Here is a 15,361-nt window from a genome sequence, read left to right on the forward strand (position 1 = left end):
AAAAAAAAAAAAAAAAAAAAAAAAAAAAAAAAGTCACCTTAGAATAAAAATTTCCAGTTCAAGTTAACTGGTCTATTGTTTCAGGCAGATTCCTGAACTCCATTTGTTAATCACAATTCATTAAGGCAAACTCTTGCCAGGCAAAGACAATTTCTAAACTTGCAATAAATCCCAGGGAACACAAAATGAAAGGATATGGGACAGTGAAAGAAGGAGATGCAGACAGAGTCACAGAACCTTCTAGAAATGGCAAGTAATTCAGCTTGCAAAGCATTAACTAAAGGGACTGAGGAGCTGGGTCTGCACAAGAGTGGAGGATGAGACCTTGCAGAATTAGAGCCGTGTTAAAGGGCCCACAATGCACTGATGAGCACCAAGCGCTGCTGGGCAGTACTGTGCTGAGGAACCGACTGGACAGGCCAGCATTTGGAGAGTTTAGCGCCTAATGCAGTGACTAAGGTGTGAAAAACCTAAAGGGCACAGACAGAAAGGACAGGGAAGAGGGTGAGGCACTCTCTGGAGTTATCCTTGATTCTGGAGACTCAGGGAACTGGGAGGTGAAACCACAATGAGACTTTAGAAGAACCCCCATGCTATCCCATAGAAGTAGACAAAACAGATGTTTCTCCAGGGCCCATGGGCGGGGTGGGGGTTATCAGAAGAAAGGGAATAACGAATATAAAGAGTTTGGCCCTATTGACGTGTTTCCAGTAAAGCCTCGTGTTAATTAGGTATAGAACTATAGGTTAACTATGATTAAAATAAAATCTGAAGACAGAGGAAGCAGTCTCAAGAGATTATCTGGTTGATCGTGAGATCTTTCTATTTTTCCTTCCTATTGTACACCCACGAAAGGAAGGCTTGGCCACAGGTCTAAAACCTAAAACCTCTAGGCCTCTGAGGAGAGCTGTCATCCATAAACATAATTCAGTTTCCTATTCACCAAATGTAGTCTAGGTGCTGATGGGGGGGTGCTGGCAGGTGGGGGGTGGCAGGATCCGTATGTCAGAGAGTTCTTAAAACACAAAATCAATAAATGACCCAATCACTCACGCAAGCATTTATATCCAACTTAGAAGCCATTCCACGAACTTAGTTAATTAGTGAAGTGATGACCACAGTCCTTGGTTAAAACATTTGTGGAATTCCCTAGAATCAGATTGCTTCTTCCTCCATTTTCTACTAGCAAATATGTATTCTTGACTACCAGACATAGGGTAACAGTAAAGGGCTCGCCTGGCGCCGTGCGAGGCCACGGGATCACTCGGTAGTACCACAAAACAAGAACAACAAACAGCAAATACATGAAGAAACAAACAAACGAATGAACACACTCCTCTCTTTCTCTCTGTCATTTGCCTGTCTCAAAAGTAGGTGTTCAACTTTCACCTTATAAACCGAATCAAGACTGACTGCCCGCTCAAGTCTCTAGCCAGCCACAGAGCTACAGGACAGTAATCCCGAGTAACCATAGCTCCGGTTCCATCTGCAAAGGGCTCATTATTCCAACACTCCTGCAGACGGTGTTAGAAAGGTGAAGTGTCAAATCCACAAAGGGGAGACCCCAGCAGCTCTGGGCTACTGCTATATCAATCATGGCTGGTGGCTTTTACTTTTATCTCCCTCCCTCCTCAGCTGTCCCCGCCTCACACTGTCAGTTCGGGTAGAATATTTCACCTACACCTCACAATATGTCAAAAGGAAGGAGACACACGCTGTGAAAAGCTGGTAATTTTATTGGGTTCCTTTCCCTTTAAAAAATCCGTTCCTTGGTCAAGTCTGGTTTCTGGGCTTCTTTTTTTCGCAGGGAAATTGAGGCAAACATTTTTATGTGGTCCTCTGGTGCCTGCTCTGTGCTCCCAGGATTATATACACAAGGATCATTAGAGTGGTGTTTTGCCCATTAAGATATAATAACCGTCAGCAGGGACAAAAAGCAGGCCGGTATCACAAATTCAAACTAACAGGCACACATAAAAACTATGCGCCTGCTTGAGGCACATGCGCAGGTCAGGGTCTTACAACAGGCAAATCCCTCGCTGGCTCTACTGTTGGGGAAGGAGGAAGAACCTACAAGCTCTCTCAGCCCTCCAGAGCTCTCTCTCTGAGGGTACCGTATCTAAATCAACAGTGTGCTTGCTGTTTGGACGATGTGTTATTAGGAGAACACAGAAAAACAAGGAGAGAGACTTCTCACAAGAATGCTTGTTCTTGGGTTTTCTTTTGGTGATGCTGGAGTTTGCCCATGCTTACAAGTATTCTATCTACTACTGAGATATGTTTCCGGCTTGGGAGATGTTCATTTTGACTGAAGAATCACCTCCACGCAAGAGCTTTGGGAGAGAGATGACACATGCCTTTCATATAGACTAGCCAAGGAAAGTCTGGTTATCCAAAGGACAGAGATGCCACGGACAGATACGTTTGTAAAATAATTCTTATGCAGCCCACTTTATTTCTTTGTATAATCATTTGTATTAATTAAGGAGCTGACAAGATTACCTTGTACAGGGTGGCTTGTCACAAGCACAAATGACTTAGATCTTTTATCAGTTGGAAAAGGAAAGACTGACAAAGTAAGTTGCCTCTGTTAGTGAACATGGTTTTGTTGGCAGTGCTAACTGCTAAGCGACCAATATAAAACTTCGTCGTTTTCCTCAAATTACTCAATTTCTTTTTTAGTGATCAAGAAAAGTCACTGGTGAATAAAAGAGAAAAGAATGAGAAATCGATACAGAAGAATTTGGATTTTGAAAACTCTGTATACCTCTCCCAAAAAATTGCAAAAAAATATTACTCTCTCAGGCTCAACCAAAGAAAAGTGAAGTATGATGGGATTCGAGGGAGGGCAGTGACAGAATCTGAGTACTGAAGAGAAGAAAAGGTCTTCTCACAGCCTTGTCTACCAATGACAGAAGCCACCACTGTAAGGGAGGTGGGAGTCCATATGTTGAGAGGAAGGGATGGGGTAGCAGAGAGGAGTGTGGAAGAACGATTCTGAGTGAGACCTCCTGCCCCCACTGAAGAGCCCGGCGACAAGTCTCTTTTCTTCACAGTAGCAAAGTTCCTCTGGACCCTTTCCTCAGGCTGTCTTGCCCCCACCCCCAGCCCAAGTCACCGTGTTTCTCCTCCCCTTGGGCACCCAGCGAGCCTGTGCAGACACAGATCCACACAGACCCTTGCTTGATGCTAATATCCCAATGAGATGCTCCAGGGCGCCCACCAGAAAGGAGCTTAAAGAAAGCTCTGTCCATAGCCTTAGAGGGTAGGGACAGTGGGCGGACTTTCCTGAGGATTTACAGTCAATGATTACTTCAAGCTTCCTCTGTGTGAGCGTTGCTCAAAGTGTTTCACATCAAACTGAAGAAGGCGATGCTGCCGCCTGGGTTTTATGAGTGATAAAAGTGAGGGGGGACATCACTCCGCTGGATTCCTCAGATTCTATCCTGCACTCATCGACTACCCTCCAGTGAGGTAGAAATTTACCGGAGCAAGACGACACCCTCCACTCTTTATGACTACAACCTTTACCACTGGGAAAGACATTTAGAAAACAAATAGGGTAACCTAAAAACAGACTAAATGCCCCTAAGATAATGAATCACCAACCAGCAGACAGAAGGCTACAGAGGAACCTTGTGTTCTGAATGGCACTACATGCTTTTATACAAATAAAGGTGTCTGACGGGAATCTCAGGCGGTGTATGTTATAAAAATCAATATATATATATATCATCCATATTCACTAATATTTTACTATCTCCAGTGCTAACTTTAACAATTCAGTTTCTCTAACGCAATGACCTAATGTCAATATTTTCATAACTTAATGTCAATCTTTCCATAACTGAAGCTATTCTGGAGAATCTGTGCTCCAGCTGAGCTCCCTTCCACAGAATTTCCAGGAGGGAGGAAGAGAGAGTTTGAAAAGGCTTTATCTGAAATAAAATATATAGAAATGACTGGGATTCTTATAATTCATGTCAAAATTTACTAAAAGGGGGAGCAAAAACACATTGAAAAATAAACATGGAGTTACCTCCAGATACCGAAAGAATAAGTAATATCTAGGGAATTTAATTTCCAGATTTTACCATACTTCTGAATGCCTGGCAGAGTGTAACAGTAGCTGACGAAGACCTTAATTTAGGCTCTGTTGGAATGAGAGGCGAGAGGCAAGTGTGAAAGACACAGTAAATATGGGCTGTCCTGGGAAAGTGGAAATGGTCACTAAAGGGAGTTTTTTTTGTTTGTTTGTTTTTTTTTTTTTTTTTGCTCATCTACCCTGAAACCTCAAAATCATTCAATCTTATAACACAAAAGTCCCAACTTTCCCCTAAGCTCAGGCATGTCCCATGCCCCAAGATACCATCCTGTAGCTACAATTAGAATTGTCCATGGTTCAAACCTCAAAGAAGGGCACAGAGTGTAGAATTCACAAAACTTCCCTGCCTGCATCCCCTCTATTCTCTGGAGGGCGGTGGAATGAGAAACAGTTTGGGTTAAGCTGCTTCTGGCCCTCCATTCGTTCTGCTCTTTTAAGCCAAATTACATTCCTGGCAGATTGGATGGTCTCAGCAGATTGCCTGAAGGAAAAGTATAAAGAGGGACGGGCCTCCACTTTCTGACTCCATCCTGCTATTGAAGGGGTGGATAATGGCTTGGAAGGAGGCAGGCGAGGGCAGCCCCACTGCTGAGGTGTGTCAGACTCTGTGGGAGGAAAGAAAAGGTAGGGAAGGGAAGCAGTAGGAAAAGTAGCATTTACTTTTCCTAATTTTATAAATTGGCCTCTATCAGTGCTTAATGAATTGATTGGCACTGGCCTTGTCATGTGGTTGGTATGCCATCATGTCCACAAGTCACTTATTATGGTGGGTAAGCTCCTGCAGTACGTGATAGCTGCACTATTTTTGCTTTCAGTATGTCACGATTTGGGTTGGGGAGAACAAAGAGAACAATGTAAATGAAGTTCATTTTTAAATTCTAATGTCTATTTTTAATTAAACTTCCCGATGTAAACAAGTTGGCTTTGAGGTTCCTGTAGAGAAGCCCTACACTGACGGTAAGACGATGGTGGAGACTTTGTCTTTATTGTCCACGGAACCGAGTTAAAAAGGACAATCAAAGCATGTTTGCCAAGAAACTGTATGCCATAAACCTTACAGAAGTTTCCACCTTTCCATCACAATTGTATCTAAGTGAGAATCGGAAGCCATCAAAATTAGCAAGGCATTTAAAATCTTGTGAATCTCATTTGAATTGGGATCGTCTAGGCTTCAGAATGTGGGTGCTAGCTCTGCCATGCATTGTGTAGCATACATATTAGAAGGTACACTTTGACAACTGTGCTCTAAAACACCAGATGGGGAGGGTTCTCGGCAAGGATGATTTGGAGACTGAAAACCTTTGGAGCAGAGATTCTTACGCTACGAAGACATTTTTCTCAGGCAAGTCTTTAATGACCTATGGTGTATGTACACCCAATGCCCAGTCAGATTCATTTTTGAAAACCCCCCTTAGTATTGACATGGATTTCTGTAACTTATCAGAGCAAAGCAACAAGGTCTGGTGAGTGGGTACTGTGGGATGTAGGTTCCAGGCTGGGAGCCTCCCTTAAGTGGCCTTCCTTTCTCACGCTGAGACTGACACAGAGAGGCTACGACGCAATGCAGCTGAACCCTCTGACCAGACTGGTAGGAACGCAAATGAAAAATGTTTTATTTTGGTATTAGATTAAATATTATAAATATAAGTTCTGAGTGTGCGGGAAATTCCTAATGAGTGCCAGGAGGCTTCTGGCACCTAGTCCATTGCAAGGCATATGGAGGTTTGTATCAAGAATAGTCAACAGCAATTTTCCATCTCCCCTGGGACGAGAATAAGAGGAAATTACTAACATGGAATGAAAACACTAATTTGCAATCATGTAGGCAGTCACTGTGTCCACACATGCCAAATGCTTCTAAATATAAGTCATCCCGTCCTATGATGGAAAGCCAGGGGTAAGTAAATCAGTGATTCAGTATATCTTGGGTGAAGCACAGGCTTTCTGGAACTTCTTTTGAAACCATTTCCCTTGCAATCACTCCTGTAGCGACTCTGGTCGAGACTTCAGCAAGTATGCTACTTTAGTAGAGAAAAGCCCAGACTTACCCTTCGGAGGGTGTTGTGTCTGTAGGCTAGCCCTACTCCTTTACTCCTGAGGGTAGCATTTTCATGGTCCCCAGATGCTAGCATGAACAGCTCGAGTGAAGGGATGCTAAAATCCTCCAACACAGAATTTATTTCTCCTTGAAGTTGTTTTTGCTGCTAGACCTCTGGTTTGCCTTTCATGTTTTCCTTTTATTGCCTAAGGTGTATCCCAGATTCTGTTTCCATCCTCCCTGTAGCTGTTACTACTAGCTATAACTACTCACTCTAAATACCCCACGTCCATGTTTTTCCTCTTTTACATTAATGTGTGTGTCAGCCTTGGTTCTGAGCTTCATTGTTTACCCTCTAAGATCACGCAGGCGCTAATAGATTTATCCACCTGATCTGCATCATTTATCCTCTGAGGTCACACAGGCTTTAATCCGACCTTTCTCATTTATCTAAGGTCACACGGTCTCTTATAGATTTACCCACATAAACTAGATGCTTTTCTTTCAGTCCTGACCAGATACAAAGAAGGAAGGATTTATTTGGGTCATAGGTTCAGAGGGTTCATCCATAGATGTTGGTTGGCCCCATAGACTTGGGCAGAAGATTGTCGCGACACACATGTGACAAAACTGTATTTCAGTTCCTAATGGACAGGAAGCAGAATGAAGGGGGAGATGGGGAGAGGCCAGAAGAAGAAAAAAGCCCTCAACGACATGACAAGTCAGAGCCCTCATGAGCTGGTTGTCTCTGCAGATGCTATCATGGACTTATTCAGAAGCGTGCCTCATACTTTAGGTGTCTCTTAATCCAATCAGGATGGCAACCACAGTTAACTATCACCATAACCATCTTCATTTATTCACTCAACAAGCCCTTAATGATAACCATGTGGATGCCAGGCACAAACAGGAGGTTTCTGGGGTTTGCATCTGTGGACACTCTCCTTCTTGGAGCTTACATCCTTAGAGTATATGCAAATGACAGAAAAGCAGATGTGCAAACCAAACAATATATTGAGCCCTGTGTAAAGCTAAAAATAACACACGGTGAGAAAGTAGAAGAACAAATCTGAGAGCAAATAACAAGGATGGACAAGGTTGTACCTTTGATACTTGGCATTGCAGATAGGAAGATGGGTAGGTAGAAGACAGACAGACAGACAGACAAACAGACAGACAGATAGACAGACAGACAGAGTTATAATCTCAGCAGGACAGCTGTCATTTGAAAATAGGAACCCTGAAGTGCTTCTAGAGGCCGACAGGTCCTTCTGCTGGCAAGCTGAAGAGTACATTTCCCAGGAATTAAGTGTTTCATTTTCAGAGTTTGTCTATGCTTATTTCTTTGTGCTTCTGCCATCATCTACCTGTCCCTTACTCAAAATATGTTTCTTGTGTTTCTGTGCATGTGCTGGAGTACAGATCACATCTTGCTCGGGAAACGGCATGAATATACATAACATCGAGTGGAGACAAGGATGTGGACGGAACAATGAGCAAGCACGGCCACTGTTTTACGTACAACAGGCTTTATTCAGTTCCTTTTGCGTATGTCCTGGTGAGTATGACAGATTGCCACATGGATAAGGGTCATTTTGAGTCATGTGATACTGCAGTTAACCAACTCAGAATCATAAACCTTTTCACGGCATTATGGCCCCCCTGGCCTGACTATTCATTGTGAGGTGAGCAAGATCATAGCTGGCTTGGACCTTTCCAATGCTGTAGTCGAGAAGATGCTTAGGTGCAGTAAATGTGAGCTTTTAGGTACTGGATTTCAGGTTATAGACACTATTTCTGGAGACTTTGGAAAGGACAAGTTAACATCTTTGTTCTTGGCACCCTGACAAATACGATTTTATGTCTGAGAGGTGAAAGGACATGCTCTTAACTGGCCGTGTCGGCAGTGAGGGTTTGCCTAGCTGTGAGTTTGATGCCTCCCATCAGATCTTGCTCCAGTTCCCTCACGTGAACGTTAATGTCTCCGGCTCCATCAGCCTGAGGAATCTGTTCAACAGGACAACAGCACAGGGCCAAGCAAATTCCACTCACAATCAGACTTGGATTCAGAATGACATCTCCTTCAGAAACCAGTGTCAGTCAAGGACTCTACAGGAATAATTTAATAGCATAGCTTCTGGTTATGTTGCTGTATTCATCAGGTATATATTATTATGTGAAGAAATGACATGGAGATTAGTGTTTTAGAACTTAGGAGCCAACTATGTACAGCATAACTGTCTTAGTTAGGGTTTCTATTGCTGTGAAGAGACACCATGACCACAGCAACTCTTACAAGGAAAAAATTTAATTAAGGGGGCTCGCTTACAGTTTCAGAGGTTCAGTCCATTATCATCATGATGGGGAGCATGGTGGCATGCAGGCAGACATGGTGCCAGAGTAGGAGCTGAGAGTCTTACATTTTGCAGGCAACAGGAAGTTGACCCTGGGTAGTAAACTGAGCATAGGAAACCTCAAAGCCCACCCCCACAGTGACACACTTCCTTCAACAAGGCCATGCCCACTCCAACAAAGCCTCCTAATAGTGCCACTCACTATGAGATTATGAGGGCCAATGACATCCAAAACTACCACAGTAACATAGGAGCTTGTGGCAGAGAAAAGTTTATAATCATACACATAAGATATATAATTCTGTGATGCTATGGTTAGGGTTTTAAATGATGAAATGAGAGATCATGTTTGCTTCACATACACATTGTTCTTGACCAGAGTAGTGAAGGTTCAGACGAACTAAAATCTTGCTCACTTCACAATGACTATTCTGTCCAATGGGACTGGAATGCCATGGAAAAGTGTATGGTTCTGAGTTGGTAACTGCTACATCACATGACTCAAATGCCCCTTATCTATATGACAATCTGCCATACTCAGTGACACATAAGTAAAAGGAACTGAACAATGTTTCAGGTGATGTTGAAAGTTGGAAAATTCATATCCACATTGTTAGATTAAAATCTCATCTCCCAGGGATTTACCAAGAGCGTGAGAAGAACAAGTTAAAAGCAAAACTCTTATACCACAGTTGGTGAACTTTCTCATTCCAAGGATTACATGGTAGTTTCTCATCAAAAGACTATCAAATCCTGATCTAAAGTTTCTTTCTAAAAGGTTCTAAAGCCAATGAAAACTTTTAATCTCAATAGTAGGCCTTTCAAACACCAGAAGGTGCTTAAAACTGTTGCAAACTGCCATCAGCTATAATATTGTTCAAATTTAATATTCACACTTACATGCTTGGTTCTATCATTAAGTCAAAAATATTTGTTCAGGTCAGCCTATTTGAATACTCTGTGACTGTCATTTACTTAAAATGTTTTATTATCTTTAATAAACTCAATTGTTTTGTAATGTAGAAAAATTTCAATCTTCTACCAAATCCATTTTGAAAGGAAAAGTAGTGTAAGAAAAGGACTTCGTGTCTTTAGGAACCTTCTCCTGAGTAGCAGCAGAGACAAATGACTTTGAGCAACAGAGGCTAAAACCTTAAGGAAAGGGTTGTTTCAGAGTGCTTGTGCCATTAAACCCATGCTCCACTATACAAAAACCCCTTCATGTTATAAGTGGCACATCTAAGTACAGGTTTACATTTAGTTGATGGATAAATAAAGGGAATATTGTTTTAAATGTAAAATACAAAAGGCATGATGCCTTTTGGTCTACTTTTTATTTATATACATTTCTTGTATACAAATAAAACTTATTAGTTTTAAAATTATAATAAAAGGGGCTACAGAGATTGCTCAGTGGTTAAGGGCACTTGTTGCTTTTACAGAGAACCTGGACTCAGTTCCCAGAACCAACATGGTGATTAACAATAGCTATAACTCCATTCCTGTAAGACCAATGTTTTCTTGATTCACCCAGGTATTGCATGTGTATGGTGCACAGGCATACAGGCATATAGAACATCAATACACACAAAATAAAAATAAACAAATCTTTTAAAGCTTACTCTAAGAAGCAGTTTATTTAGTAAGTCATCTTTCTAGGCTTCAGGTTCTGGAGATTATTTTTCTTCATATGCCTTTCTGGGGAACTAATATGAAAGACAAAATTTTTACTATAGAAATCAAGGTGGGATTTTTCTCCCTTCTCTCAATTCAAGTTTTTTGTAGCTAGTCTATGCATCAGTCTCTTTAGATGCTCTTATTTAAAAAGGCACCAAAAATAACAAAGTGAAATGCTATCATTTGAAGAAGGAAGTGTGTGCATGTGTGTGCGTGTGTGTGTGCAGGGGAGCAATGGCAAAAATCAAGTGGTTACTATATGCTTTTCTATATAGGCATATTCAATCTAAAGAATAAGAAATGACTGAATCCATACATCAAATATCTTGTATATTAATGAAGGAATAAACCTAGACAAAAATCCTCAGTGCCTACTAACTTCATGATCCACTCAATACTAACTTTGAAGACATCATGTAAATATAACATATGGCATGTACAGCATCTATGAAGAATTCCTCTTTTACCTACTGTAAATATAGACCAAACCAACACTGCACAGGAAACACAGAGGATAGATGAATGTGAGAGATAAAACATGCTAGGGTGATTGGCAAAATATCAAAGTGGGAAACTGTAAGACAAGTGAGTGGGTTTCCTCAACAAATAAACTGCCAAGGTAACACTCAAAATGAAAATAGGGAGCAGCACTGTTTGTCATAGACAGAACCTGGAAACAATCTAAATGCCCCTCAACTGAAGAATGTATAAGGAAAATGTGGTACATTTACACAATGGAGTACTACACAGCAGAAAAAAATAATGACATCTTGAATTTTGCAGGCAAATGGATGGAGCTAGAAAACATTATTTTGAGTGAGGTAACCCAGACACAGAAAGACAATTATTATAAGTGGTTTTTAAACATAAAGCAAAGAAAACCAGCCCACAAATCACAGTCGCAGAGAACCTAGACAACAATGAGGACCCTAAGAGAGACATACATGAATCTAATATACATGGGAAGTAGAAAAAGACAAGATCTCCTGAGTAAATTGGGAGCATGGAGATCTTGGGGGAGGGTCAAAGGGGGAAGGAGAGAGGCAGGGAGGGGAGCAGAGAAAAATGTAGATTTCAATAAAAATAGTAATATTAAAGAAAGATACTGAAAAATTTGTTAATCAATTTCAAGACAAGAGAACGGTGATACAGATGTATTTTGGGAAAATCCCTTCACCTTTTATTGGTAGTACTAATGGTTTTGCCAGATAAGTTACAAAATGACTGAGACATGTTCTTTATAAATATCTAGCTAGTAGAGGGACTGCCTGTATCAAACGAAAGTAACAACGGATGTTTAACTGGATGTCAGTTACCAGACAGTCTAACTTTTAGGTGTTTTGGAGAATTTTCACAACAGAATGTTCAGAGAGATTTCAGAGGAGGACTGTTAGAAGAGAGTAGAAAGTGGACTAGCTGGAAATGCAGGATGGATGATGTAGGCAACAGGGGAGAAATAAGACATACTTCATATACCCATACAAAAATGTCAAGATGAAGCCGCAAGCGGATAGAATTAGCATGCATGGAAAGCTACAGAGAACTTGAAGGCTAGAGGGAAATGACAGGAAGGACTTACCCTGCTGGATGTCTTTCATTTCTAAATGTAAACTAGATATCAAGATTCCCACAGTTTGAGATCGTTTTCCATCCAATAGCTTGATGATCTATAATTTTAAAGTAAAAAGAGAAAAATACAAGCTCAAATGATCATGCAATCCTTCAGGAAAAAAAACACCAAGACTTTAAGACTTTTCGATATAGTGATGCACTAAGGGAAAATATTGACAGTATCACAGGCATTTGACTTAATGCTTAAATTCAAAGTAGCATATCTACATTACAATCCAAAAATAAAGGAAAATGCCATGCAGAATTCATCTGGTCTAACACAAACATCAAACATCTTTAGATTATTTTACTCTGATTTTTTCTCTTATGTTTTAAAATAATTTGCTTCACCATATAGACCAGATTGGTCTAGGACTTATAACCTTTTGCCTCAGCCTCCTGAGAGGAGAGGTTAAAAGGAATGTGCCACCACTCCTGGCTACTTTGACCTCTTCAAACACAAGGGGCCAAGAGAACAAGACATGGATTCCGGCTGCTGCTAGGTAAAAGCAAGCTATCCCAGCTAACCCACTACCACTTCATTATTCAGGCTACCACAGGGGTGGGAAGGATGTTATCACAGAAAGCCTTCCTTGGTTAGAGAGTGCTACCTGTCACTGAGCTCACAGGTTATGTTTCTTCTGATGTTGGTTTTGCTCCCCAAACAGGGAAGGAGACAAGTTAGAGTATTTTTAGGCTTTGCCCCTACATATATACTAAATTCTCTTTATGTTTCTAACGAGACCCTCATCCACATCTCTAAGTTTTTACTTATCCACTCTTTCGTTGTGGAATGAATCAGATCCCCCTTCAAGAATAGACAAAAATGGAAAGAATACAATGAATGCACAATTATATGACTCAGATCCTCTTTGTTGAACATTATTTTCTCTCAGTTTTGAAAGCTTCATTCTATTTGGTTTTGGATTATTACCATAGAAATCCCACAGAGGAAACACACTATATTAAAAACCCTCAAGTATATACAACAGTATGACTCATACTGCTAACTACATGTCTATCATTCTACATCCTATCTCTGAAACCTTTTTTATCTTGAATGACAACGTCCCAATACTTCCATCCCCTATCAAAAATCACATTCTTCACCATTGAGGGTGTATTAATTAGTTAGCTAAATATGGTAGTTTGAATAGGAATGCCCCCATAGACTCAAATATTTGAATTCTTGATAGAGAGTAACGCTACTTGAAAGAGATTAGGAGGTGTGGCCTTGTTGGAGGAAGCTGGGGTTTCAAATGCTCAAGCCAGGGCCAGAGTCTTGCTCTCTTCCTGCTGCCTGCCTACCCAGATGTAGAACTCTCAACTATCTCTTCAGCACCATGTGTACCTGAGAGCTGCCATTCTTCCTGCCTCAATGCTAATGAACTGATCCTTTGAAACTGTAAGCCAGTCCCAATTTAATGCTTTCCTTTATTAAGAGATGCTGTGGTCATAGTGTCTCTTCATAGCAATAGAACAATGATAAAGATATTAACTAATTAGTTTGCTAATTAACTGGTTAATTTTTCTTGCCTAGAACTAGATAGATCCTCTACTACTATATTAACTGAGGTTGTGACACTGAGCACCAATGACTTGTTCTTGATTTCAGTGACAAAAGTTTCAGTTGTTCACCGTTGGTTAGGATGTATCTTCAAGCTTTAAAAACATAATCTTTATCATGCTCAAGCAATCTCCTTCCTTTTGTTATCAGTTCAGTAAGCCTTTTTTTTTAAATCACAAAATGTGTTGTGCTAGTTAGTTTTTTTTTTTTCTTTTTGACAATGTAACACTTTTAAATTCAGTTTAGAAAGAAGAACTCAGTTCAGAAAATGCCTCCATCAGATTGACCTGTAGTCAAGAATACAGGAAACTTTCTTGATTATTGATTGATGAGGAAGGGCCTCGCCCAGTGCTAACCTTGAACAGGTGGTCCTAAGTTGAACAAGAAAGCAACCTTAGCAAGCCATGAGGAGAAAGCTAGTAAGCAGCATTCCTCTGTGATCCCTGCTTCAGTTCCTCCCTCCGGGTTTCTACCTTGACTCCCTGCCCTGACTTTCTTTGGTGATACACTGGTAGCTTTTGGTCATGGTGTTTTATCACAGCAATAAAACCCTAAGACTGATGTCAAACTTTGTCAAGTGTTCTTCCTATGTTTTTTGAGACAAACATGTGATCTTTATTCTTTCCTTTGTTAATGTATCTGAATCACGCACACACAAGTCTTCAGGCATACACACAAACACATATGGAGGGAGGGAGAAAGAGAGAAGAGAGAGAGAAAGAGAGAGAGAGAGAGAGAGAGAGAGAGAGAGAGATATCAAGCACCAGCCATTTGAGCATCATAGTGGTAAGTCCTGTGTTACTATAACATATGATCTGTCTAATGCCATCTTGGATTTGGCTTGCTAGTATTTTGTCGGTGGTATTCATTTATATTAACCAGGGTCAATGCTGCTTTTCATTTCTTGCAGTGTCTTTGGTATCAGAGAAATACTCACTTCATAAAATAAATCTATCTTCAAGGGTTCCAATTTCAGATTTTTGAAGAGTTTGAGAAACAATGTCCTGGACTTTTTCAAGTGTTTGGCAGACTTGTCCACTGTTTTCCTTTCTGAGAGATGCTGGAGTTCTGGATCAATTCTCCGTGATAGCTGGTTAGACTTTCTGTTTCCTAATGATACTGCCTAGGTGGCTTACAAGTTTGTAGGAATTGGTCCATGTCATCCAGGTTACTCAAATTTTTGGCATATCAAATATGTATATATATATATATATATATATATATATATATATATATATATATATATATTTCACATTGGTTTCTTATATTTGTTCTTTCTGTGGTATCAGTTATAAAGTCTGTGCTTTTGTTTTTGATTTCACATATTTGGAGCGACTTCTTTCTCTTTTCATTTAAAGATGTGTCAGCTTTGTTTATCATGAAAAAAGCAGTTTCAAATATTTTTGGCATATTTCCAATACTTCTGTTATGTACTCATGTTCAAATGCTTACTACTTCACCCTTCTGTGGACTCTGGTCTTAGTTTGTTCAAGTCACACAATGTATGGAGTGATATTGTTAGGATATTTTTCATTGCACTCGTTCATCCCTATAAACCTTTCATTAGTGCTATTTTGGTATTGTGTAAGGTTCAGTATGCTGTGCTTTGTTTTTGCTCATCTCCATCAATCTTTCTAATTTCCTTTGAGTTTCTTCTTTAACTCACTGGTTGCTCAGAAGCGTGTTGTTTAACTCCAACTTATTTCTTATTTTTCTAGTTTTCCTTCTTCTATTACTGCCAGTTTCATTTCATTGCTGTCACAAAAGCTACTTGGTATGGCTTCAACATCTCAAATTTGTTGAGATTTATTTTGTGACATAAAATTCTCTCAACCCTGGACAATGTTCCAATTGAAAAGAATGTATGCCCCATTCCTGTCAGTAGAATGCATTGTAGAATCACCCCTGGGCATCCATAGGGAACTGACACCAGGGCCATCACAAATACTCAAACCTACCAATGCTCTAGCCTTTTACTGGATTCTTAGTAATTACTTATACTGCCATTG

The 15,361-nt window shown here is 40.3% G+C and overlaps 1 protein-coding gene across 2 annotated transcripts in view; it reads right to left on the minus strand.

The window, feature by feature from the left end:
• The window catches only part of Fmn1 (formin 1), a 372,570-nt gene that overhangs the window by 130,667 nt on the left and 226,542 nt on the right, over positions 1-15,361 (minus strand). For both annotated transcript variants that reach the window (XM_005364222.3, XM_005364224.2), the window contains one exon: positions 11,754-11,841. In XM_005364222.3, the coding sequence (XP_005364279.1) occupies positions 11,754-11,841 (88 nt within the window). The remainder of the gene's footprint in view (positions 1-11,753; positions 11,842-15,361) is intronic.

This window comes from Microtus ochrogaster (assembly GCF_000317375.1).
Source record: "Microtus ochrogaster isolate Prairie Vole_2 chromosome 14 unlocalized genomic scaffold, MicOch1.0 chr14_random_1, whole genome shotgun sequence".
Lineage (NCBI taxonomy): Eukaryota > Metazoa > Chordata > Mammalia > Rodentia > Cricetidae > Microtus > Microtus ochrogaster.